General features: G+C 28.9%; 1 protein-coding gene across 3 annotated transcripts in view; it reads left to right on the forward strand.

Annotated features, from left to right (window-relative positions):
• MCU (mitochondrial calcium uniporter) overlaps positions 1–25,816 on the forward strand; it is a 286,499-nt gene that overhangs the window by 247,644 nt on the left and 13,039 nt on the right. For all 3 annotated transcript variants that reach the window (XM_074125202.1, XM_074125203.1, XM_074125204.1), the window contains one exon: positions 168–341. In XM_074125202.1, coding sequence (XP_073981303.1) covers positions 168–341 — 174 coding nt within the window. The remainder of the gene's footprint in view (positions 1–167; positions 342–25,816) is intronic.

Raw genomic sequence — 25,816 nt, forward strand, 5'->3', positions numbered from 1 at the left:
TGCATTAATTGTAGTAAAAACATTACTATCGCATTTGGGACAAATTAATAATTAAACATACATTAGTTGCAATTTAATCTTCTAGATTTTGAATATCTTCTTCTTTAATACAAAATTTTATTTTTGATATGATTACTCATAATATCATATTTTAATATTTGTTTTAGGAATGGTGACGTTGGAAATCGAAAGAGGAATCCCAAAAGTGAGTATACCTCTTCCCAGCACAAATAAACACTGCCTATTCGCATTACGGCCGCATAAAAATACTATTGGAGATCTGATGACGATGTTAAAGAAAGAAGATCCTGCAATAGGTGTTGTAACAATTAGTACAAAAGGTAAATTTATTAAAACTTATTGGTAATAGAGGGAAAATAGCTGTTCTGGCGCACCTAAATTGTGCAAGATCCACACTCCCCCAATCTGAAGGGGTAATCATCAAATTCAACGAAGCTGTAAACCATACCCATCAGCATCATTCTACCCCCCCTATCATCGAATTTGACGAGGCTGAAATCCGCACCTCCACAACAAAAAGAGGAATCGTTTTAAAAGATAATAACGGCCTTATTTCTTAAATATCATAAAAGAAAAATAAAGTTAACGCTAAAATTTGGATTTGGAAGTAGGTAAATTACCAACATTCCAAGTGTACAAGACACCGAATGACACAGTAAACTTCATGTAGAAAGTTAAATGTTCAATTTTTTCGTTCTCAGTTTTGAGATTCGTTCCAAATTCAAACATATATAACTCTTTTTCTCCTTTTCTGATTTTAATGAAATCTTTACCGGATTGTACAGAATAAACAGCTCTACAAATAGAATTAATCACATTGTGCTAGACTCAATAGTTATAGTGATATAGAAGGTTAAATTTTGAAGGTATTCGTGTTCGTTCAAAATTTCAAACTCTCATATCTCTTTCAGTATTTATCAACTTTCAATGATTTCTTTGCCGAAATGTAGAGAATAATATTCTGTTAATCCGGTACAAATCGCATTTTTCTACCTGAAATGGTAAATGAGATATAGAAGGTTAAATTTTCCATGTTTTTGATCTCAGTTTTGAGATTCGTACCAAATACTAACGTTAATAACTCTTTTCCTCCTTTTCTGATTTTAATGAAATCTTTACCGAATTGTAGAGAATAAACAGCTTTACAAATAGAATTAATCTCATTGTTCCGGACTCAATAGTTATTGTGATATAGAAGGTTAAATTTTGAAGGTTTTCGTGTTCGTTCAACATTTCAAATTCTCATATCTCTTTTCGTAATTATCAAATTTTAATGATTTCTTCAACGAAATGTAGAGAAAAGTATTCTGTAAATCTAGTACAAATCGCATTTTTCTACCTGTAATGGTAAATGAGATATAGAAGGTTACATTTTCGATGTTTTTGATCTCAGTTTTGACATTCGTTCCAAATTCAAACGTTTATAACACTTTTCCTCCTTTTCTGATTTTAATGAAATCTTTACCGAATTGTAGAAAATAAACAGCTCTACAAATAGAATTAATCACATTGTGCTAGACTCAATAGTTATAGTGATATAGAAGGTTAAATTTTGAAGGTTTTCGTGTTCGTTCAAAATTTCAAACTCTCATATCTCTTTCAGTATTTATCAAATTTCAATGATTTCTTTGCCGAAATGTAGAGAATAGTATTTTGTAAATCTGGTACAAATCGCATTTTTCTACCTGTAATGGTAAATGAGATATAGAAGGTTACATTTTCGATGTTTTTTATTTCAGTTTTGACATTCGTTCCAAATTCAAACGTATATAACTCTTTTTCTCCTTTTCTGATTTTAATGAAATCTTTACCGGATTGTACACAATAAACAGCTCTACAAATAGAATTAATCACATTGTGCTAGACTCAATAGTTATAGTGATATAGAAGGTTAAATTTTGAAGGTTTTCGTGTTCGTTCAAAATTTCAAACTCTCATATCTCTTTCAGTATTTATCAACTTTCAATGATTTCTTTGCTGAAATGTAGAGAATAGTATTTTGTAAATCTGGTACAAATCGCATTTTTCTACCTGAAATGGTAAATGAGATATAGAAGGTTAAATTTTCCATGTTTTTGATCTCAGTTTTGAGATTCGTTCCAAATACTAACGTTAATAACTCTTTTCCTCCTTTTCTGATTTTAATGAAATCTTTACCGAATTGTAGAGAATAAACAGCTTTACAAATAGAATTAATCTCATTATTCCGGACTCAATAGTTATTGTGATATAGAAGGTTAAATTTTGAAGGTTTTCGTGTTCGTTCAACATTTCAAATTCTCATATCTCTTTTCGTAATTATCAAATTTTAATGATTTCTTCAACGAAATGTAGAGAAAAGTATTCTGTAAATCTAGTATAAATCCCATTTTTCTACCTGTAATAGTAAATGAGATATAGAAGGTTACATTTTCGATGTTTTTGATCTCAGTTTTGACATTCGTTCCAAATTCAAACGTTTATAACACTTTTCCTCCTTTTCTGATTTTAATGAAATCTTTACCGAATTGTAGAAAATAAACAGCTCTACAAATAGAATTAATCACATTGTGGTAGACTCAATAGTTATAGTGATATAGAAGGTTAAATTTTGAAGGTTTTCGTGTTCGTTCAAAATTTCAAACTCTCATATCTCTTTCAGTATTTATCAAATTTCAATGATTTTTTACCGAAATGTAGAGAATAATATTCTGTTAATCTGGTACAAATCACGTTTTTCTACCTGTAATAGTAAGTAAGATATAGAAGGTTAAATTTTCCATGTTTTTGATCTCAGTTTTGAGATTCGTTCCAAATTCAAACCTTTATAACACTTTTCCTCCTTTTCTGATTTTAGTGAAATCTTTACCGAATAGTAGGGAATAAACAGCTCTACAAATGGAATTAATCACATTGTTCCGAACTCAATAGTTATTGTGATATAGAAGGTTAAATTTTGAAGGTTTTCGTGTTCGTTCAACATTTCAAACTCTCATATCTCTTTCAGTATTTATCAAATTTCAATGATTTCTTTGCCGAAATGTAGAGAATAGTATTTTGTAAATCTGGTACAAATCGCATTTTTCTACCTGAAATGGTAAATGAGATATAGAAGGTTAAATTTTCCATGTTTTTGATCTCAGTTTTGAGATTCGTTCCAAATACTAACGTTAATAACTCTTTTCCTCCTTTTCTGATTTTAATGAAATCTTTACCGAATTGTAGAAAATAAACAGCTCTACAAATAGAATTAATCACATTGTGCTAGACTCAATAGTTATAGTGATATAGAAGGTTAAATTTTGAAGGTTTTCGTGTTCGTTCAAAATTTCAAACTCTCATATCTCTTTCAGTATTTATCAAATTTCAATGATTTCTTTGCCGAAATGTAGAGAATAGTATTCTGTAAATCTAGTACAAATCGCATTTTTCTACCTGTAATGGTAAATGAGATATAGAAGGTTACATTTTCGATGTTTTTGATCTCAGTTTTGACATTCGTTCCAAATTCAAACGTTTATAACACTTTTCCTCCTTTTCTGATTTTAATGAAATCTTTACCGAATTGTAGAAAATAAACAGCTCTACAAATAGAATTAATCACATTGTGCTAGACTCAATAGTTATAGTGATATAGAAGGTTAAATTTTGAAGGTTTTCGTGTTCGTTCAAAATTTCAAACTCTCATATCTCTTTCAGTATTTATCAACTTTCAATGATTTCTTTGCTGAAATGTAGAGAATAGTATTTTGTAAATCTGGTACAAATCGCATTTTTCTACCTGAAATGGTAAATGAGATATAGAAGGTTAAATTTTCCATGTTTTTGATCTCAGTTTTGAGATTCGTTCCAAATACTAACGTTAATAACTCTTTTCCTCCTTTTCTGATTTTAATGAAATCTTTACCGAATTGTAGAGAATAAACAGCTTTACAAATAGAATTAATCTCATTATTCCGGACTCAATAGTTATTGTGATATAGAAGGTTAAATTTTGAAGGTTTTCGTGTTCGTTCAACATTTCAAATTCTCATATCTCTTTTCGTAATTATCAAATTTTAATGATTTCTTCAACGAAATGTAGAGAAAAGTATTCTGTAAATCTAGTATAAATCCCATTTTTCTACCTGTAATAGTAAATGAGATATAGAAGGTTACATTTTCGATGTTTTTGATCTCAGTTTTGACATTCGTTCCAAATTCAAACGTTTATAACACTTTTCCTCCTTTTCTGATTTTAATGAAATCTTTACCGAATTGTAGAAAATAAACAGCTCTACAAATAGAATCAATCACATTGTGGTAGACTCAATAGTTATAGTGATATAGAAGGTTAAATTTTGAAGGTTTTCGTGTTCGTTCAAAATTTCAAACTCTCATATCTCTTTCAGTATTTATCAAATTTCAATGATTTTTTACCGAAATGTAGAGAATAATATTCTGTTAATCTGGTACAAATCACGTTTTTCTACCTGTAATAGTAAGTAAGATATAGAAGGTTAAATTTTCCATGTTTTTGATCTCAGTTTTGAGATTCGTTCCAAATTCAAACCTTTATAACACTTTTCCTCCTTTTCTGATTTTAGTGAAATCTTTACCGAATAGTAGGGAATAAACAGCTCTACAAATGGAATTAATCACATTGTTCCGAACTCAATAGTTATTGTGATATAGAAGGTTAAATTTTGAAGGTTTTCGTGTTCGTTCAACATTTCAAACTCTCATATCTCTTTCAGTATTTATCAAATTTCAATGATTTCTTTGCCGAAATGTAGAGAATAGTATTTTGTAAATCTGGTACAAATCGCATTTTTCTACCTGAAATGGTAAATGAGATATAGAAGGTTAAATTTTCCATGTTTTTGATCTCAGTTTTGAGATTCGTTCCAAATACTAACGTTAATAACTCTTTTCCTCCTTTTCTGATTTTAATGAAATCTTTACCGAATTGTAGAGAATAAACAGCTTTACAAATAGAATTAATCTCATTGTTCCGGACTCAATAGTTATTGTGATATAGAAGGTTAAATTTTGAAGGTTTTCGTGTTCGTTCAACATTTCAAATTCTCATATCTCTTTTCGTAATTATCAAATTTTAATGATTTCTTCAACGAAATGTAGAGAAAAGTATTCTGTAAATCTAGTACAAATCGCATTTTTCTACCTGTAATGGTAAATGAGATATAGAAGGTTACATTTTCGATGTTTTTGATCTCAGTTTTGACATTCGTTCCAAATTCAAACGTTTATAACACTTTTCCTCCTTTTCTGATTTTAATGAAATCTTTACCGAATTGTAGAAAATAAACAGCTCTACAAATAGAATTAATCTCATTGTTCCGGACTCAATAGTTATTGTGATATAGAAGGTTAAATTTTGAAGGTTTTCGTGTTCGTTCAAAATTTCAAACTCTCATATCTCTTTCAGTATTTATCAAATTTCAATGATTTCTTTGCCGAAATGTAGAGAATAGTATTTTGTAAATCTGGTACAAATCGCATTTTTCTACCTGTAATGGTAAATGAGATATAGAAGGTTACATTTTCGATGTTTTTTATTTCAGTTTTGACATTCGTTCCAAATTCAAACGTATATAACTCTTTTTCTCCTTTTCTGATTTTAATGAAATCTTTACCGGATTGTACAGAATAAACAGCTCTACAAATAGAATTAATCACATTGTGCTAGACTCAATAGTTATAGTGATATAGAAGGTTAAATTTTGAAGGTTTTCGTGTTCGTTCAAAATTTCAAACTCTCATATCTCTTTCAGTATTTATCAACTTTCAATGATTTCTTTGCTGAAATGTAGAGAATAGTATTTTGTAAATCTGGTACAAATCGCATTTTTCTACCTGAAATGGTAAATGAGATATAGAAGGTTAAATTTTCCATGTTTTTGATCTCAGTTTTGAGATTCGTTCCAAATACTAACGTTAATAACTCTTTTCCTCCTTTTCTGATTTTAATGAAATCTTTACCGAATTGTAGAGAATAAACAGCTTTACAAATAGAATTAATCTCATTATTCCGGACTCAATAGTTATTGTGATATAGAAGGTTAAATTTTGAAGGTTTTCGTGTTCGTTCAACATTTCAAATTCTCATATCTCTTTCAGTATTTATCAAATTTCAATGATTTCTTTGCCGAAATGTAGAGAATAGTATTTTGTAAATCTGGTACAAATCGCATTTTTCTACCTGTAATGGTAAATGAGATATAGAAGGTTAAATTTTCGATGTTTTTGATTTCAGTTTTGACATTCGTTCCAAATTCAAACGTATATAACTCTTTTTCTCCTTTTCTGATTTTAATGAAATCTTTTCCGGATTGTACAGAATAAACAGCTCTACAAATAGAATTAATCACATTGTGGTAGACTCAATAGTTATAGTGATATAGAAGGTTAAATTTTGAAGGTTTTCGTGTTCGTTCAAAATTTCAAACTCTCATATCTCTTTCAGTATTTATCAAATTTCAATGATTTTTTACCGAAATGTAGAGAATAATATTCTGTTAATCTGGTACAAATCACGTTTTTCTACCTGTAATAGTAAGTAAGATATAGAAGGTTAAATTTTCCATGTTTTTGATCTCAGTTTTGAGATTCGTTCCAAATTCAAACCTTTATAACACTTTTCCTCCTTTTCTGATTTTAGTGAAATCTTTACCGAATAGTAGGGAATAAACAGCTCTACAAATGGAATTAATCACATTGTTCCGAACTCAATAGTTATTGTGATATAGAAGGTTAAATTTTGAAGGTTTTCGTGTTCGTTCAACATTTCAAACTCTCATATCTCTTTCAGTATTTATCAAATTTCAATGATTTCTTTGCCGAAATGTAGAGAATAGTATTTTGTAAATCTGGTACAAATCGCATTTTTCTACCTGAAATGGTAAATGAGATATAGAAGGTTAAATTTTCCATGTTTTTGATCTCAGTTTTGAGATTCGTTCCAAATACTAACGTTAATAACTCTTTTCCTCCTTTTCTGATTTTAATGAAATCTTTACCGAATTGTAGAGAATAAACAGCTTTACAAATAGAATTAATCTCATTGTTCCGGACTCAATAGTTATTGTGATATAGAAGGTTAAATTTTGAAGGTTTTCGTGTTCGTTCAACATTTCAAATTCTCATATCTCTTTCAGTATTTATCAACTTTCAATGATTTCTTTGCTGAAATGTAGAGAATAGTATTTTGTAAATCTGGTACAAATCGCATTTTTCTACCTGAAATGGTAAATGAGATATAGAAGGTTAAATTTTCCATGTTTTTGATCTCAGTTTTGAGATTCGTTCCAAATACTAACGTTAATAACTCTTTTCCTCCTTTTCTGATTTTAATGAAATCTTTACCGAATTGTAGAGAATAAACAGCTTTACAAATAGAATTAATCTCATTATTCCGGACACAATAGTTATTGTGATATAGAAGGTTAAATTTTGAAGGTTTTCGTGTTCGTTCAACATTTCAAATTCTCATATCTCTTTCAGTATTTATCAAATTTCAATGATTTCTTTGCCGAAATGTAGAGAATAGTATTTTGTAAATCTGGTACAAATGGCATTTTTCTACCTGAAATGGTAAATGAGATATAGAAGGTTAAATTTTCCATGTTTTTGATCTCAGTTTTGAGATTCGTTCCAAATACTAACGTTAATAACTCTTTTCCTCCTTTTCTGATTTTAATGAAATCTTTACCGAATTGTAGAGAATAAACAGCTTTACAAATAGAATTAATCTCATTGTTCCGGACTCAATAGTTATTGTGATATAGAAGGTTAAATTTTGAAGGTTTTCGTGTTCGTTCAACATTTCAAACTCTCATATCTCTTTCAGTATTTATCAAATTTCAATGATTTCTTTGATGAAATGTAGAGAATAGTATTTTGTAAATCTGGTACAAATCGCATTTTTCTACCTGTAATAGTAAATGAGATATAGAAGGTTACATTTTCGATGTTTTTGGTTCTCAGTTTTGACATTCGTTTCAAATTCAAACGTTTATAACACTTTTCCTCCTTTTCTGATTTTAATGAAATCTTTACCGAATAGTAGAGAATAAACAGCTCTACAAATAGAATTAATCACATTGTTCTAGACTCAATAGTTATAGTGATATAGAAGGTTAAATTTTGAAGGTTTTCGTGTTCGTTCAAAATTTCAAACTCTCATATCTCTTTCAGTATTTATCAAATTTCAATGAATTCTTTGCTGAAATGTAGAGAATAGTATTTTGTAAATCTGGTACAAATCGCATTTTTCTACCTGTAATGGTAAATGAGATATAGAAGGTTACATTTTCGATGTTTTTGATCTCAGTTTTGACATTCGTTCCAAATTCAAACGTTTATAACACTTTTCCTCCTTTTCTGATTTTAATGAAATCTTTACCGAATTGTAGAGAATAAACAGCTCTACAAATAGAATTAATCACATTGTTCTAGACTCAATAGTTATAGTGATATAGAAGGTTAAATTTTGAAGGTTTTCGTGTTCGTTCAAAATTTCAAACTCTCATATCTCTTTCAGTATTTATCAAATTTCAATGGTTTCTTTGCTGAAATGTAGAGAATAGTATTTTGTAAATCTGGTACAAATCGCATTTTTCTACCCGTAATGGTAAATGAGGTATAGAAGGTTACATTTTCGATGTTTTTTATTTCAGTTTTGACATTCGTTCCAAATTCAAACGTATATAACTCTTTTTCTCCTTTTCTGATTTTAATGAAATCTTTACCGGATTGTACAGAATAAACAGCTCTACAAATAGAATTAATCACATTGTGCTAGACTCAATAGTTATAGTGATATAGAAGGTTAAATTTGAAGGTTTTCGTGTTCGTTCAACATTTCGAATTCTCATATCTCTTTTCGTAATTATCAAATTTTAATGATTTCTTCAACGAAATGTAGAGAAAAGTATTCTGTTAATCTGGTACAAATCACGTTTTTCTACCTGTAATAGTAAGTAAGATATAGAAGGTTAAATTTTCCATGTTCTTGATCTCAGTTTTGAGATTCGTTCCAAATTCAAACCTTTATAACACTTTTCCTCCTTTTCTGATTTTAGTGAAATCTTTACCGGATTGTACAGAATAAACAGCTCTACAAATAGAATTAATCACATTGTGCTAGACTCAATAGTTATAGTGATATAGAAGGTTAAATTTTGAAGGTTTTCGTGTTCGTTCAAAATTTCAAACTCTCATATCTCTTTCAGTATTTATCAACTTTCAATGATTTCTTTGCTGAAATGTAGAGAATAGTATTTTGTAAATCTGGTACAAATCGCATTTTTCTACCTGAAATGGTAAATGAGATATAGAAGGTTAAATTTTCCATGTTTTTGATCTCAGTTTTGAGATTCGTTCCAAATACTAACGTTAATAACTCTATTCCTCCTTTTCTGATTTTAATGAAATCTTTACCGAATTGTAGAGAATAAACAGCTTTACAAATAGAATTAATCTCATTGTTCCGGACTCAATAGTTATTGTGATATAGAAGGTTAAATTTTGAAGGTTTTCGTGTTCGTTCAACATTTCAAATTCTCATATCTCTTTCAGTATTTATCAAATTTCAATGATTTCTTTGCCGAAATGTAGAGAATAGTATTTTGTAAATCTGGTACAAATCGCATTTTTCTACCTGTAATAGTAAATGAGATATATAAGGTTACATTTTCGATGTTTTTGATTTCAGTTTTGACATTCGTTCCAAATTCAAACGTATATAACTCTTTTTCTCCTTTTCTGATTTTAATGAAATCTTTACCGGATTATACAGAATAAACAGCTCTACAAATAGAATTAATCACATTGTGCTAGACTCAATAGTTATAGTGATATAGAAGGTTAAATTTTGAAGGTTTTCGTGTTCGTTCAAAATTTCAAACTCTCATATCTCTTTCAGTATTTATCAACTTTCAATGATTTCTTTGCTGAAATGTAGAGAATAGTATTTTGTAAATCTGGTACAAATCGCATTTTTCTACCTGAAATGGTAAATGAGATATAGAAGGTTAAATTTTCCATGTTTTTGATCTCAGTTTTGAGATTCGTTCCAAATACTAACGTTAATAACTCTTTTCCTCCTTTTCTCATTTTAATGAAATCTTTACCGAATTGTAGAGAATAAACAGCTTTACAAATAGAATTAATCTCATTATTCCGGACTCAATAGTTATTGTGATATAGAAGGTTAAATTTTGAAGGTTTTCGTGTTCGTTCAACATTTCAAATTCTCATATCTCTTTCAGTATTTATCAAATTTCAATGATTTTTTACCGAAATGTAGAGAATAATATTCTGTTTATCTGGTACAAATCACGTTTTTCTACCTGTAATAGTAAGTAAGATATAGAAGGTTAAATTTTCCATGTTTTTGATCTCAGTTTTGAGATTCGTTCCAAATTCAAACCTTTATAACACTTTTCCTCCTTTTCTGATTTTAGTGAAATCTTTACCGAATAGTAGGGAATAAACAGCTCTACAAATGGAATTAATCACATTGTTCCGGACTCAATAGTTATTGTGATATAGAAGGTTAAATTTTGAAGGTTTTCGTGTTCGTTCAACATTTCAAATTCTCATATCTCTTTCAGTATTTATCAAATTTCAATGATTTCTTTGCCGAAATGTAGAGAATAGTATTTTGTAAATCTGGTACAAATCGCATTTTTCTACCTGAAATGGTAAATGAGATATAGAAGGTTAAATTTTCCATGTTTTTGATCTCAGTTTTGAGATTCGTTCCAAATACAAACGTTAATAACTCTTTTTCTCCTTTTCTGATTTTAATGAAATCTTTACCGAATTGTAGAAAATAAACAGCTCTACAAATAGAATTAATCACATTGTGGTAGACTCAATAGTTATAGTGATATAGAAGGTTAAATTTTGAAGGTTTTCGTGTTCGTTCAAAATTTCAAACTCTCATATCTCTTTCAGTATTTATCAAATTTCAATGATTTTTTACCGAAATGTAGAGAATAATATTCTGTTAATCTGGTACAAATCACGTTTTTCTACCTGTAATAGTAAGTAAGATATAGAAGGTTAAATTTTCCATGTTTTTGATCTCAGTTTTGAGATTCGTTCCAAATTCAAACCTTTATAACACTTTTCCTCCTTTTCTGATTTTAGTGAAATCTTTACCGAATAGTAGGGAATAAACAGCTCTACAAATGGAATTAATCACATTGTTCCGAACTCAATAGTTATTGTGATATAGAAGGTTAAATTTTGAAGGTTTTCGTGTTCGTTCAACATTTCAAACTCTCATATCTCTTTCAGTATTTATCAAATTTCAATGATTTCTTTGCCGAAATGTAGAGAATAGTATTTTGTAAATCTGGTACAAATCGCATTTTTCTACCTGAAATGGTAAATGAGATATAGAAGGTTAAATTTTCCATGTTTTTGATCTCAGTTTTGAGATTCGTTCCAAATACTAACGTTAATAACTCTTTTCCTCCTTTTCTGATTTTAATGAAATCTTTACCGAATTGTAGAAAATAAACAGCTCTACAAATAGAATTAATCACATTGTGCTAGACTCAATAGTTATAGTGATATAGAAGGTTAAATTTTGAAGGTTTTCGTGTTCGTTCAAAATTTCAAACTCTCATATCTCTTTCAGTATTTATCAAATTTCAATGATTTCTTTGCCGAAATGTAGAGAATAGTATTCTGTAAATCTAGTACAAATCGCATTTTTCTACCTGTAATGGTAAATGAGATATAGAAGGTTACATTTTCGATGTTTTTGATCTCAGTTTTGACATTCGTTCCAAATTCAAACGTTTATAACACTTTTCCTCCTTTTCTGATTTTAATGAAATCTTTACCGAATTGTAGAAAATAAACAGCTCTACAAATAGAATTAATCACATTGTGCTAGACTCAATAGTTATAGTGATATAGAAGGTTAAATTTTGAAGGTTTTCGTGTTCGTTCAAAATTTCAAACTCTCATATCTCTTTCAGTATTTATCAACTTTCAATGATTTCTTTGCTGAAATGTAGAGAATAGTATTTTGTAAATCTGGTACAAATCGCATTTTTCTACCTGAAATGGTAAATGAGATATAGAAGGTTAAATTTTCCATGTTTTTGATCTCAGTTTTGAGATTCGTTCCAAATACTAACGTTAATAACTCTTTTCCTCCTTTTCTGATTTTAATGAAATCTTTACCGAATTGTAGAGAATAAACAGCTTTACAAATAGAATTAATCTCATTATTCCGGACTCAATAGTTATTGTGATATAGAAGGTTAAATTTTGAAGGTTTTCGTGTTCGTTCAACATTTCAAATTCTCATATCTCTTTTCGTAATTATCAAATTTTAATGATTTCTTCAACGAAATGTAGAGAAAAGTATTCTGTAAATCTAGTATAAATCCCATTTTTCTACCTGTAATAGTAAATGAGATATAGAAGGTTACATTTTCGATGTTTTTGATCTCAGTTTTGACATTCGTTCCAAATTCAAACGTTTATAACACTTTTCCTCCTTTTCTGATTTTAATGAAATCTTTACCGAATTGTAGAAAATAAACAGCTCTACAAATAGAATCAATCACATTGTGGTAGACTCAATAGTTATAGTGATATAGAAGGTTAAATTTTGAAGGTTTTCGTGTTCGTTCAAAATTTCAAACTCTCATATCTCTTTCAGTATTTATCAAATTTCAATGATTTTTTACCGAAATGTAGAGAATAATATTCTGTTAATCTGGTACAAATCACGTTTTTCTACCTGTAATAGTAAGTAAGATATAGAAGGTTAAATTTTCCATGTTTTTGATCTCAGTTTTGAGATTCGTTCCAAATTCAAACCTTTATAACACTTTTCCTCCTTTTCTGATTTTAGTGAAATCTTTACCGAATAGTAGGGAATAAACAGCTCTACAAATGGAATTAATCACATTGTTCCGAACTCAATAGTTATTGTGATATAGAAGGTTAAATTTTGAAGGTTTTCGTGTTCGTTCAACATTTCAAACTCTCATATCTCTTTCAGTATTTATCAAATTTCAATGATTTCTTTGCCGAAATGTAGAGAATAGTATTTTGTAAATCTGGTACAAATCGCATTTTTCTACCTGAAATGGTAAATGAGATATAGAAGGTTAAATTTTCCATGTTTTTGATCTCAGTTTTGAGATTCGTTCCAAATACTAACGTTAATAACTCTTTTCCTCCTTTTCTGATTTTAATGAAATCTTTACCGAATTGTAGAGAATAAACAGCTTTACAAATAGAATTAATCTCATTGTTCCGGACTCAATAGTTATTGTGATATAGAAGGTTAAATTTTGAAGGTTTTCGTGTTCGTTCAACATTTCAAATTCTCATATCTCTTTTCGTAATTATCAAATTTTAATGATTTCTTCAACGAAATGTAGAGAAAAGTATTCTGTAAATCTAGTACAAATCGCATTTTTCTACCTGTAATGGTAAATGAGATATAGAAGGTTACATTTTCGATGTTTTTGATCTCAGTTTTGACATTCGTTCCAAATTCAAACGTTTATAACACTTTTCCTCCTTTTCTGATTTTAATGAAATCTTTACCGAATTGTAGAAAATAAACAGCTCTACAAATAGAATTAATCTCATTGTTCCGGACTCAATAGTTATTGTGATATAGAAGGTTAAATTTTGAAGGTTTTCGTGTTCGTTCAAAATTTCAAACTCTCATATCTCTTTCAGTATTTATCAAATTTCAATGATTTCTTTGCCGAAATGTAGAGAATAGTATTTTGTAAATCTGGTACAAATCGCATTTTTCTACCTGTAATGGTAAATGAGATATAGAAGGTTACATTTTCGATGTTTTTTATTTCAGTTTTGACATTCGTTCCAAATTCAAACGTATATAACTCTTTTTCTCCTTTTCTGATTTTAATGAAATCTTTACCGGATTGTACAGAATAAACAGCTCTACAAATAGAATTAATCACATTGTGCTAGACTCAATAGTTATAGTGATATAGAAGGTTAAATTTTGAAGGTTTTCGTGTTCGTTCAAAATTTCAAACTCTCATATCTCTTTCAGTATTTATCAACTTTCAATGATTTCTTTGCTGAAATGTAGAGAATAGTATTTTGTAAATCTGGTACAAATCGCATTTTTCTACCTGAAATGGTAAATGAGATATAGAAGGTTAAATTTTCCATGTTTTTGATCTCAGTTTTGAGATTCGTTCCAAATACTAACGTTAATAACTCTTTTCCTCCTTTTCTGATTTTAATGAAATCTTTACCGAATTGTAGAGAATAAACAGCTTTACAAATAGAATTAATCTCATTATTCCGGACTCAATAGTTATTGTGATATAGAAGGTTAAATTTTGAAGGTTTTCGTGTTCGTTCAACATTTCAAATTCTCATATCTCTTTCAGTATTTATCAAATTTCAATGATTTCTTTGCCGAAATGTAGAGAATAGTATTTTGTAAATCTGGTACAAATCGCATTTTTCTACCTGTAATGGTAAATGAGATATAGAAGGTTAAATTTTCGATGTTTTTGATTTCAGTTTTGACATTCGTTCCAAATTCAAACGTATATAACTCTTTTTCTCCTTTTCTGATTTTAATGAAATCTTTACCGGATTGTACAGAATAAACAGCTCTACAAATAGAATTAATCACATTGTGGTAGACTCAATAGTTATAGTGATATAGAAGGTTAAATTTTGAAGGTTTTCGTGTTCGTTCAAAATTTCAAACTCTCATATCTCTTTCAGTATTTATCAAATTTCAATGATTTTTTACCGAAATGTAGAGAATAATATTCTGTTAATCTGGTACAAATCACGTTTTTCTACCTGTAATAGTAAGTAAGATATAGAAGGTTAAATTTTCCATGTTTTTGATCTCAGTTTTGAGATTCGTTCCAAATTCAAACCTTTATAACACTTTTCCTCCTTTTCTGATTTTAGTGAAATCTTTACCGAATAGTAGGGAATAAACAGCTCTACAAATGGAATTAATCACATTGTTCCGAACTCAATAGTTATTGTGATATAGAAGGTTAAATTTTGAAGGTTTTCGTGTTCGTTCAACATTTCAAACTCTCATATCTCTTTCAGTATTTATCAAATTTCAATGATTTCTTTGCCGAAATGTAGAGAATAGTATTTTGTAAATCTGGTACAAATCGCATTTTTCTACCTGAAATGGTAAATGAGATATAGAAGGTTAAATTTTCCATGTTTTTGATCTCAGTTTTGAGATTCGTTCCAAATACTAACGTTAATAACTCTTTTCCTCCTTTTCTGATTTTAATGAAATCTTTACCGAATTGTAGAGAATAAACAGCTTTACAAATAGAATTAATCTCATTGTTCCGGACTCAATAGTTATTGTGATATAGAAGGTTAAATTTTGAAGGTTTTCGTGTTCGTTCAACATTTCAAATTCTCATATCTCTTTCAGTATTTATCAACTTTCAATGATTTCTTTGCTGAAATGTAGAGAATAGTATTTTGTAAATCTGGTACAAATCGCATTTTTCTACCTGAAATGGTAAATGAGATATAGAAGGTTAAATTTTCCATGTTTTTGATCTCAGTTTTGAGATTCGTTCCAAATACTAACGTTAATAACTCTTTTCCTCCTTTTCTGATTTTAATGAAATCTTTACCGAATTGTAGAGAATAAACAGCTTTACAAATAGAATTAATCTCATTATTCCGGACACAATAGTTATTGTGATATAGAAGGTTAAATTTTGAAGGTTTTCGTGTTCGTTCAACATTTCAAATTCTCATATCTCTTTCAGTATTTATCAAATTTCAATGATTTCTTTGCCGAAATGTAGAGAATAGTATTTTGTAAATCTGGTACAAATGGCATTTTTCTACCTGAAATGGTAAATGAGATATAGAAGGTTAAATTTTCCATGTTTTTGATCTCAGTTTTGAGATTCGTTCCAAATACTAACGTTAATAACTCTTTTCCTCCTTTTCTGATTTTAATGAAATCTTTACCGAATTGTAGAGAATAAACAGCTTTACAAATAGAATTAATCTCATTGTTCCGGACTCAATAGTTATTGTGATATAGAAGGTTAAATTTTGAAGGTTTTCGTGTTCGTTCAACATTTCAAACTCTCATATCTCTTTCAGTATTTATCAAATTTCAATGATTTCTTTGATGAAATGTAGAGAATAGTATTTTGTAAATCTGGTACAAATCGCATTTTTCTACCTGTAATAGTAAATGAGATATAGAAGGTTACATTTTCGATGTTTTTGGTTCTCAGTTTTGACATTCGTTTCAAATTCAAACGTTTATAACACTTTTCCTCCTTTTCTGATTTTAATGAAATCTTTACCGAATAGTAGAGAATAAACAGCTCTACAAATAGAATTAATCACATTGTTCTAGACTCAATAGTTATAGTGATATAGAAGGTTAAATTTTGAAGGTTTTCGTGTTCGTTCAAAATTTCAAACTCTCATATCTCTTTCAGTATTTATCAAATTTCAATGAATTCTTTGCTGAAATGTAGAGAATAGTATTTTGTAAATCTGGTACAAATCGCATTTTTCTACCTGTAATGGTAAATGAGATATAGAAGGTTACATTTTCGATGTTTTTGATCTCAGTTTTGACATTCGTTCCAAATTCAAACGTTTATAACACTTTTCCTCCTTTTCTGATTTTAATGAAATCTTTACCGAATTGTAGAGAATAAACAGCTCTACAAATAGAATTAATCACATTGTTCTAGACTCAATAGTTATAGTGATATAGAAGGTTAAATTTTGAAGGTTTTCGTGTTCGTTCAAAATTTCAAACTCTCATATCTCTTTCAGTATTTATCAAATTTCAATGGTTTCTTTGCTGAAATGTAGAGAATAGTATTTTGTAAATCTGGTACAAATCGCATTTTTCTACCCGTAATGGTAAATGAGGTATAGAAGGTTACATTTTCGATGTTTTTTATTTCAGTTTTGACATTCGTTCCAAATTCAAACGTATATAACTCTTTTTCTCCTTTTCTGATTTTAATGAAATCTTTACCGGATTGTACAGAATAAACAGCTCTACAAATAGAATTAATCACATTGTGCTAGACTCAATAGTTATAGTGATATAGAAGGTTAAATTTGAAGGTTTTCGTGTTCGTTCAACATTTCGAATTCTCATATCTCTTTTCGTAATTATCAAATTTTAATGATTTCTTCAACGAAATGTAGAGAAAAGTATTCTGTTAATCTGGTACAAATCACGTTTTTCTACCTGTAATAGTAAGTAAGATATAGAAGGTTAAATTTTCCATGTTCTTGATCTCAGTTTTGAGATTCGTTCCAAATTCAAACCTTTATAACACTTTTCCTCCTTTTCTGATTTTAGTGAAATCTTTACCGGATTGTACAGAATAAACAGCTCTACAAATAGAATTAATCACATTGTGCTAGACTCAATAGTTATAGTGATATAGAAGGTTAAATTTTGAAGGTTTTCGTGTTCGTTCAAAATTTCAAACTCTCATATCTCTTTCAGTATTTATCAACTTTCAATGATTTCTTTGCTGAAATGTAGAGAATAGTATTTTGTAAATCTGGTACAAATCGCATTTTTCTACCTGAAATGGTAAATGAGATATAGAAGGTTAAATTTTCCATGTTTTTGATCTCAGTTTTGAGATTCGTTCCAAATACTAACGTTAATAACTCTATTCCTCCTTTTCTGATTTTAATGAAATCTTTACCGAATTGTAGAGAATAAACAGCTTTACAAATAGAATTAATCTCATTGTTCCGGACTCAATAGTTATTGTGATATAGAAGGTTAAATTTTGAAGGTTTTCGTGTTCGTTCAACATTTCAAATTCTCATATCTCTTTCAGTATTTATCAAATTTCAATGATTTCTTTGCCGAAATGTAGAGAATAGTATTTTGTAAATCTGGTACAAATCGCATTTTTCTACCTGTAATAGTAAATGAGATATATAAGGTTACATTTTCGATGTTTTTGATTTCAGTTTTGACATTCGTTCCAAATTCAAACGTATATAACTCTTTTTCTCCTTTTCTGATTTTAATGAAATCTTTACCGGATTATACAGAATAAACAGCTCTACAAATAGAATTAATCACATTGTGCTAGACTCAATAGTTATAGTGATATAGAAGGTTAAATTTTGAAGGTTTTCGTGTTCGTTCAAAATTTCAAACTCTCATATCTCTTTCAGTATTTATCAACTTTCAATGATTTCTTTGCTGAAATGTAGAGAATAGTATTTTGTAAATCTGGTACAAATCGCATTTTTCTACCTGAAATGGTAAATGAGATATAGAAGGTTAAATTTTCCATGTTTTTGATCTCAGTTTTGAGATTCGTTCCAAATACTAACGTTAATAACTCTTTTCCTCCTTTTCTCATTTTAATGAAATCTTTACCGAATTGTAGAGAATAAACAGCTTTACAAATAGAATTAATCTCATTATTCCGGACTCAATAGTTATTGTGATATAGAAGGTTAAATTTTGAAGGTTTTCGTGTTCGTTCAACATTTCAAATTCTCATATCTCTTTCAGTATTTATCAAATTTCAATGATTTTTTACCGAAATGTAGAGAATAATATTCTGTTTATCTGGTACAAATCACGTTTTTCTACCTGTAATAGTAAGTAAGATATAGAAGGTTAAATTTTCCATGTTTTTGATCTCAGTTTTGAGATTCGTTCCAAATTCAAACCTTTATAACACTTTTCCTCCTTTTCTGATTTTAGTGAAATCTTTACCGAATAGTAGGGAATAAACAGCTCTACAAATGGAATTAATCACATTGTTCCGGACTCAATAGTTATTGTGATATAGAAGGTTAAATTTTGAAGGTTTTCGTGTTCGTTCAACATTTCAAATTCTCATATCTCTTTCAGTATTTATCAAATTTCAATGATTTCTTTGCCGAAATGTAGAGAATAGTATTTTGTAAATCTGGTACAAATCGCATTTTTCTACCTGAAATGGTAAATGAGATATAGAAGGTTAAATTTTCCATGTTTTTGATCTCAGTTTTGAGATTCGTTCCAAATACTAACGTTAATAACTCTTTTTCTCCTTTTCTGATTTTAATGAAATCTTTACCGAATTGTAGAAAATAAACAGCTCTACAAATAGAATTAATCACATTGTGGTAGACTCAATAGTTATAGTGATATAGAAGGTTAAATTTTGAAGGTTTTCGTGTTCGTTCAAAATTTCAAACTCTCATATCTCTTTCAGTATTTATCAAATTTCAATGATTTTTTACCGAAATGTAGAGAATAATATTCTGTTAATCTGGTACAAATCACGTTTTTCTACCTGTAATAGTAAGTAAGATATAGAAGGTTAAATTTTCCATGTTTTTGATCTCAGTTTTGAGATTCGTTCCAAATTCAAACCTTTATAACACTTTTCCTCCTTTTCTGATTTTAGTGAAATCTTTACCGAATAGTAGGGAATAAACAGCTCTACAAATGGAATTAATCACATTGTTCCGAACTCAATAGTTATTGTGATATAGAAGGTTAAATTTTGAAGGTTTTCGTGTTCGTTCAACATTTCAAACTCTCATATCTCTTTCAGTATTTATCAAATTTCAATGATTTCTTTGCCGAAATGTAGAGAATAGTATTTTGTAAATCTGGTACAAATCGCATTTTTCTACCTGAAATGGTAAATGAGATATAGAAGGTTAAATTTTCCATGTTTTTGATCTCAGTTTTGAGATTCGTTCCAAATACTAACGTTAATAACTCTTTTCCTCCTTTTCTGATTTTAATGAAATCTTTACCGAATTGTAGAAAATAAACAGCTCTACAAATAGAATTAATCACATTGTGCTAGACTCAATAGTTATTGTGATATAGAAGGTTAAATTTTGAAGGTTTTCGTGTTCGTTCAAAATTTCAAACTCTCATATCTCTTTCAGTATTTATCAAATTTCAATGATTTCTTTGCCGAAATGTAGAGAATAGTATTCTGTAAATCTAGTACAAATCGCATTTTTCTACCTGTAATGGTAAATGAGATATAGAAGGTTACATTTTCGATGTTTTTGATCTCAGTTTTGACATTCGTTCCAAATTCAAACGTTTATAACACTTTTCCTCCTTTTCTGATTTTAATGAAATCTTTACCGAATTGTAGAAAATAAACAGCTCTACAAATAGAATTAATCACATTGTGCTAGACTCAATAGTTATAGTGATATAGAAGGTTAAATTTTGAAGGTTTTCGTGTTCGTTCAAAATTTCAAACTCTCATATCTCTTTCAGTATTTATCAACTTTCAATGATTTCTTTGCTGAAATGTAGAGAATAGTATTTTGTAAATCTGGTACAAATCGCATTTTTCTACCTGAAATTGTAAATGAGATATAGAAGGTTAAATTTTCCATGTTTTTGATCTCAGTTTTGAGATTCGTTCCAAATACTAACGTTAATAACTCTTTTCCTCCTTTTCTGATTTTAATGAAATCTTTACCGAATTGTAGAGAATAAACAGCTTTACAAATAGAATTAATCTCATTATTCCGGACTCAATAGTTATTGTGATATAGAAGGTTAAATTTTGAAGGTTTTCGTGTTCGTTCAACATTTCAAATTCTCATATCTCTTTTCGTAATTATCAAATTTTAATGATTTCTTCAACGAAATGTAGAGAAAAGTATTCTGTAAATCTAGTATAAATCCCATTTTTCTACCTGTAATAGTAAATGAGATATAGAAGGTTACATTTTCGATGTTTTTGATCTCAGTTTTGACATTCGTTCCAAATTCAAACGTTTATAACACTTTTCCTCCTTTTCTGATTTTAATGAAATCTTTACCGAATTGTAGAAAATAAACAGCTCTACAAATAGAATCAATCACATTGTGGTAGACTCAATAGTTATAGTGATATAGAAGGTTAAATTTTGAAGGTTTTCGTGTTCGTTCAAAATTTCAAACTCTCATATCTCTTTCAGTATTTATCAAATTTCAATGATTTTTTACCGAAATGTAGAGAATAATATTCTGTTAATCTGGTACAAATCACGTTTTTCTACCTGTAATAGTAAGTAAGATATAGAAGGTTAAATTTTCCATGTTTTTGATCTCAGTTTTGAGATTCGTTCCAAATTCAAACCTTTATAACACTTTTCCTCCTTTTCTGATTTTAGTGAAATCTTTACCGAATAGTAGGGAATAAACAGCTCTACAAATGGAATTAATCACATTGTTCCGAACTCAATAGTTATTGTGATATAGAAGGTTAAATTTTGAAGGTTTTCGTGTTCGTTCAACATTTCAAACTCTCATATCTCTTTCAGTATTTATCAAATTTCAATGATTTCTTTGCCGAAATGTAGAGAATAGTATTTTGTAAATCTGGTACAAATCGCATTTTTCTACCTGAAATGGTAAATGAGATATAGAAGGTTAAATTTTCCATGTTTTTGATCTCAGTTTTGAGATTCGTTCCAAATACTAACGTTAATAACTCTTTTCCTCCTTTTCTGATTTTAATGAAATCTTTACCGAATTGTAGAGAATAAACAGCTTTACAAATAGAATTAATCTCATTGTTCCGGACTCAATAGTTATTGTGATATAGAAGGTTAAATTTTGAAGGTTTTCGTGTTCGTTCAACATTTCAAATTCTCATATCTCTTTTCGTAATTATCAAATTTTAATGATTTCTTCAACGAAATGTAGAGAAAAGTATTCTGTAAATCTAGTACAAATCGCATTTTTCTACCTGTAATGGTAAATGAGATATAGAAGGTTACATTTTCGATGTTTTTGATCTCAGTTTTGACATTCGTTCCAAATTCAAACGTTTATAACACTTTTCCTCCTTTTCTGATTTTAATGAAATCTTTACCGAATTGTAGAAAATAAACAGCTCTACAAATAGAATTAATCTCATTGTTCCGGACTCAATAGTTATTGTGATATAGAAGGTTAAATTTTGAAGGTTTTCGTGTTCGTTCAAAATTTCAAACTCTCATATCTCTTTCAGTATTTATCAAATTTCAATGATTTCTTTGCCGAAATGTAGAGAATAGTATTTTGTAAATCTTTTACAAATCGCATTTTTCTACCTGTAATGGTAAATGAGATATAGAAGGTTACATTTTCGATGTTTTTTATTTCAGTTTTGACATTCGTTCCAAATTCAAACGTATATAACTCTTTTTCTCCTTTTCTGATTTTAATGAAATCTTTACCGGATTGTACAGAATAAACAGCTCTACAAATAGAATTAATCACATTGTGCTAGACTCAATAGTTATAGTGATATAGAAGGTTAAATTTTGAAGGTTTTCGTGTTCGTTCAAAATTTCAAACTCTCATATCTCTTTCAGTATTTATCAACTTTCAATGATTTCTTTGCTGAAATGTAGAGAATAGTATTTTGTAAATCTGGTACAAATCGCATTTTTCTACCTGAAATGGTAAATGAGATATAGAAGGTTAAATTTTCCATGTTTTTGATCTCAGTTTTGAGATTCGTTCCAAATACTAACGTTAATAACTCTTTTCCTCCTTTTCTGATTTTAATGAAATCTTTACCGAATTGTAGAGAATAAACAGCTTTACAAATAGAATTAATCTCATTATTCCGGACTCAATAGTTATTGTGATATAGAAGGTTAAATTTTGAAGGTTTTCGTGTTCGTTCAACATTTCAAATTCTCATATCTCTTTCAGTATTTATCAAATTTCAATGATTTCTTTGCCGAAATGTAGAGAATAGTATTTTGTAAATCTGGTACAAATCGCATTTTTCTACCTGTAATGGTAAATGAGATATAGAAGGTTAAATTTTCGATGTTTTTGATTTCAGTTTTGACATTCGTTCCAAATTCAAACGTATATAACTCTTTTTCTCCTTTTCTGATTTTAATGAAATCTTTACCGGATTGTACAGAATAAACAGCTCTACAAATAGAATTAATCACATTGTGGTAGACTCAATAGTTATAGTGATATAGAAGGTTAAATTTTGAAGGTTTTCGTGTTCGTTCAAAATTTCAAACTCTCATATCTCTTTCAGTATTTATCAAATTTCAATGATTTTTTACCGAAATGTAGAGAATAATATTCTGTTAATCTGGTACAAATCACGTTTTTCTACCTGTAATAGTAAGTAAGATATAGAAGGTTAAATTTTCCATGTTTTTGATCTCAGTTTTGAGATTCGTTCCAAATTCAAACCTTTATAACACTTTTCCTCCTTTTCTGATTTTAGTGAAATCTTTACCGAATAGTAGGGAATAAACAGCTCTACAAATGGAATTAATCACATTGTTCCGAACTCAATAGTTATTGTGATATAGAAGGTTAAATTTTGAAGGTTTTCGTGTTCGTTCAACATTTCAAACTCTCATATCTCTTTCAGTATTTATCAAATTTCAATGATTTCTTTGCCGAAATGTAGAGAATAGTATTTTGTAAATCTGGTACAAATCGCATTTTTCTACCTGAAATGGTAAATGAGATATAGAAGGTTAAATTTTCCATGTTTTTGATCTCAGTTTTGAGATTCGTTCCAAATACTAACGTTAATAACTCTTTTCCTCCTTTTCTGATTTTAATGAAATCTTTACCGAATTGTAGAGAATAAACAGCTTTACAAATAGAATTAATCTCATTGTTCCGGACTCAATAGTTATTGTGATATAGAAGGTTAAATTTTGAAGGTTTTCGTGTTCGTTCAACATTTCAAATTCTCATATCTCTTTCAGTATTTATCAACTTTCAATGATTTCTTTGCTGAAATGTAGAGAATAGTATTTTGTAAATCTGGTACAAATCGCATTTTTCTACCTGAAATGGTAAATGAGATATAGAAGGTTAAATTTTCCATGTTTTTGATCTCAGTTTTGAGATTCGTTCCAAATACTAACGTTAATAACTCTTTTCCTCCTTTTCTGATTTTAATGAAATCTTTACCGAATTGTAGAGAATAAACAGCTTTACAAATAGAATTAATCTCATTATTCCGGACACAATAGTTATTGTGATATAGAAGGTTAAATTTTGAAGGTTTTCGTGTTCGTTCAACATTTCAAATTCTCATATCTCTTTCAGTATTTATCAAATTTCAATGATTTCTTTGCCGAAATGTAGAGAATAGTATTTTGTAAATCTGGTACAAATGGCATTTTTCTACCTGAAATGGTAAATGAGATATAGAAGGTTAAATTTTCCATGTTTTTGATCTCAGTTTTGAGATTCGTTCCAAATACTAACGTTAATAACTCTTTTCCTCCTTTTCTGATTTTAATGAAATCTTTACCGAATTGTAGAGAATAAACAGCTTTACAAATAGAATTAATCTCATTGTTCCGGACTCAATAGTTATTGTGATATAGAAGGTTAAATTTTGAAGGTTTTCGTGTTCGTTCAACATTTCAAACTCTCATATCTCTTTCAGTATTTATCAAATTTCAATGATTTCTTTGATGAAATGTAGAGAATAGTATTTTGTAAATCTGGTACAAATCGCATTTTTCTACCTGTAATAGTAAATGAGATATAGAAGGTTACATTTTCGATGTTTTTGGTTCTCAGTTTTGACATTCGTTTCAAATTCAAACGTTTATAACACTTTTCCTCCTTTTCTGATTTTAATGAAATCTTTACCGAATAGTAGAGAATAAACAGCTCTACAAATAGAATTAATCACATTGTTCTAGACTCAATAGTTATAGTGATATAGAAGGTTAAATTTTGAAGGTTTTCGTGTTCGTTCAAAATTTCAAACTCTCATATCTCTTTCAGTATTTATCAAATTTCAATGATTTCTTTGCTGAAATGTAGAGAATAGTATTTTGTAAATCTGGTACAAATCGCATTTTTCTACCTGTAATGGTAAATGAGATATAGAAGGTTACATTTTCGATGTTTTTGATCTCAGTTTTGACATTCGTTCCAAATTCAAACGTTTATAACACTTTTCCTCCTTTTCTGATTTTAATGAAATCTTTACCGAATTGTAGAGAATAAACAGCTCTACAAATAGAATTAATCACATTGTTCTAGACTCAATAGTTATAGTGATATAGAAGGTTAAATTTTGAAGGTTTTCGTGTTCGTTCAAAATTTCAAACTCTCATATCTCTTTCAGTATTTATCAAATTTCAATGGTTTCTTTGCTGAAATGTAGAGAATAGTATTTTGTAAATCTGGTACAAATCGCATTTTTCTACCCGTAATGGTAAATGAGGTATAGAAGGTTACATTTTCGATGTTTTTTATTTCAGTTTTGACATTCGTTCCAAATTCAAACGTATATAACTCTTTTTCTCCTTTTCTGATTTTAATGAAATCTTTACCGGATTGTACAGAATAAACAGCTCTACAAATAGAATTAATCACATTGTGCTAGACTCAATAGTTATAGTGATATAGAAGGTTAAATTTGAAGGTTTTCGTGTTCGTTCAACATTTCGAATTCTCATATCTCTTTTCGTAATTATCAAATTTTAATGATTTCTTCAACGAAATGTAGAGAAAAGTATTCTGTTAATCTGGTACAAATCACGTTTTTCTACCTGTAATAGTAAGTAAGATATAGAAGGTTAAATTTTCCATGTTCTTGATCTCAGTTTTGAGATTCGTTCCAAATTCAAACCTTTATAACACTTTTCCTCCTTTTCTGATTTTAGTGAAATCTTTACCGGATTGTACAGAATAAACAGCTCTACAAATAGAATTAATCACATTGTGCTAGACTCAATAGTTATAGTGATATAGAAGGTTAAATTTTGAAGGTTTTCGTGTTCGTTCAAAATTTCAAAC

Source organism: Rhodnius prolixus, unplaced genomic scaffold (assembly GCF_049639745.1).
Source record: "Rhodnius prolixus isolate KJV_2025 unplaced genomic scaffold, Rpr scaffold_3, whole genome shotgun sequence".
NCBI lineage: Eukaryota > Metazoa > Arthropoda > Insecta > Hemiptera > Reduviidae > Rhodnius > Rhodnius prolixus.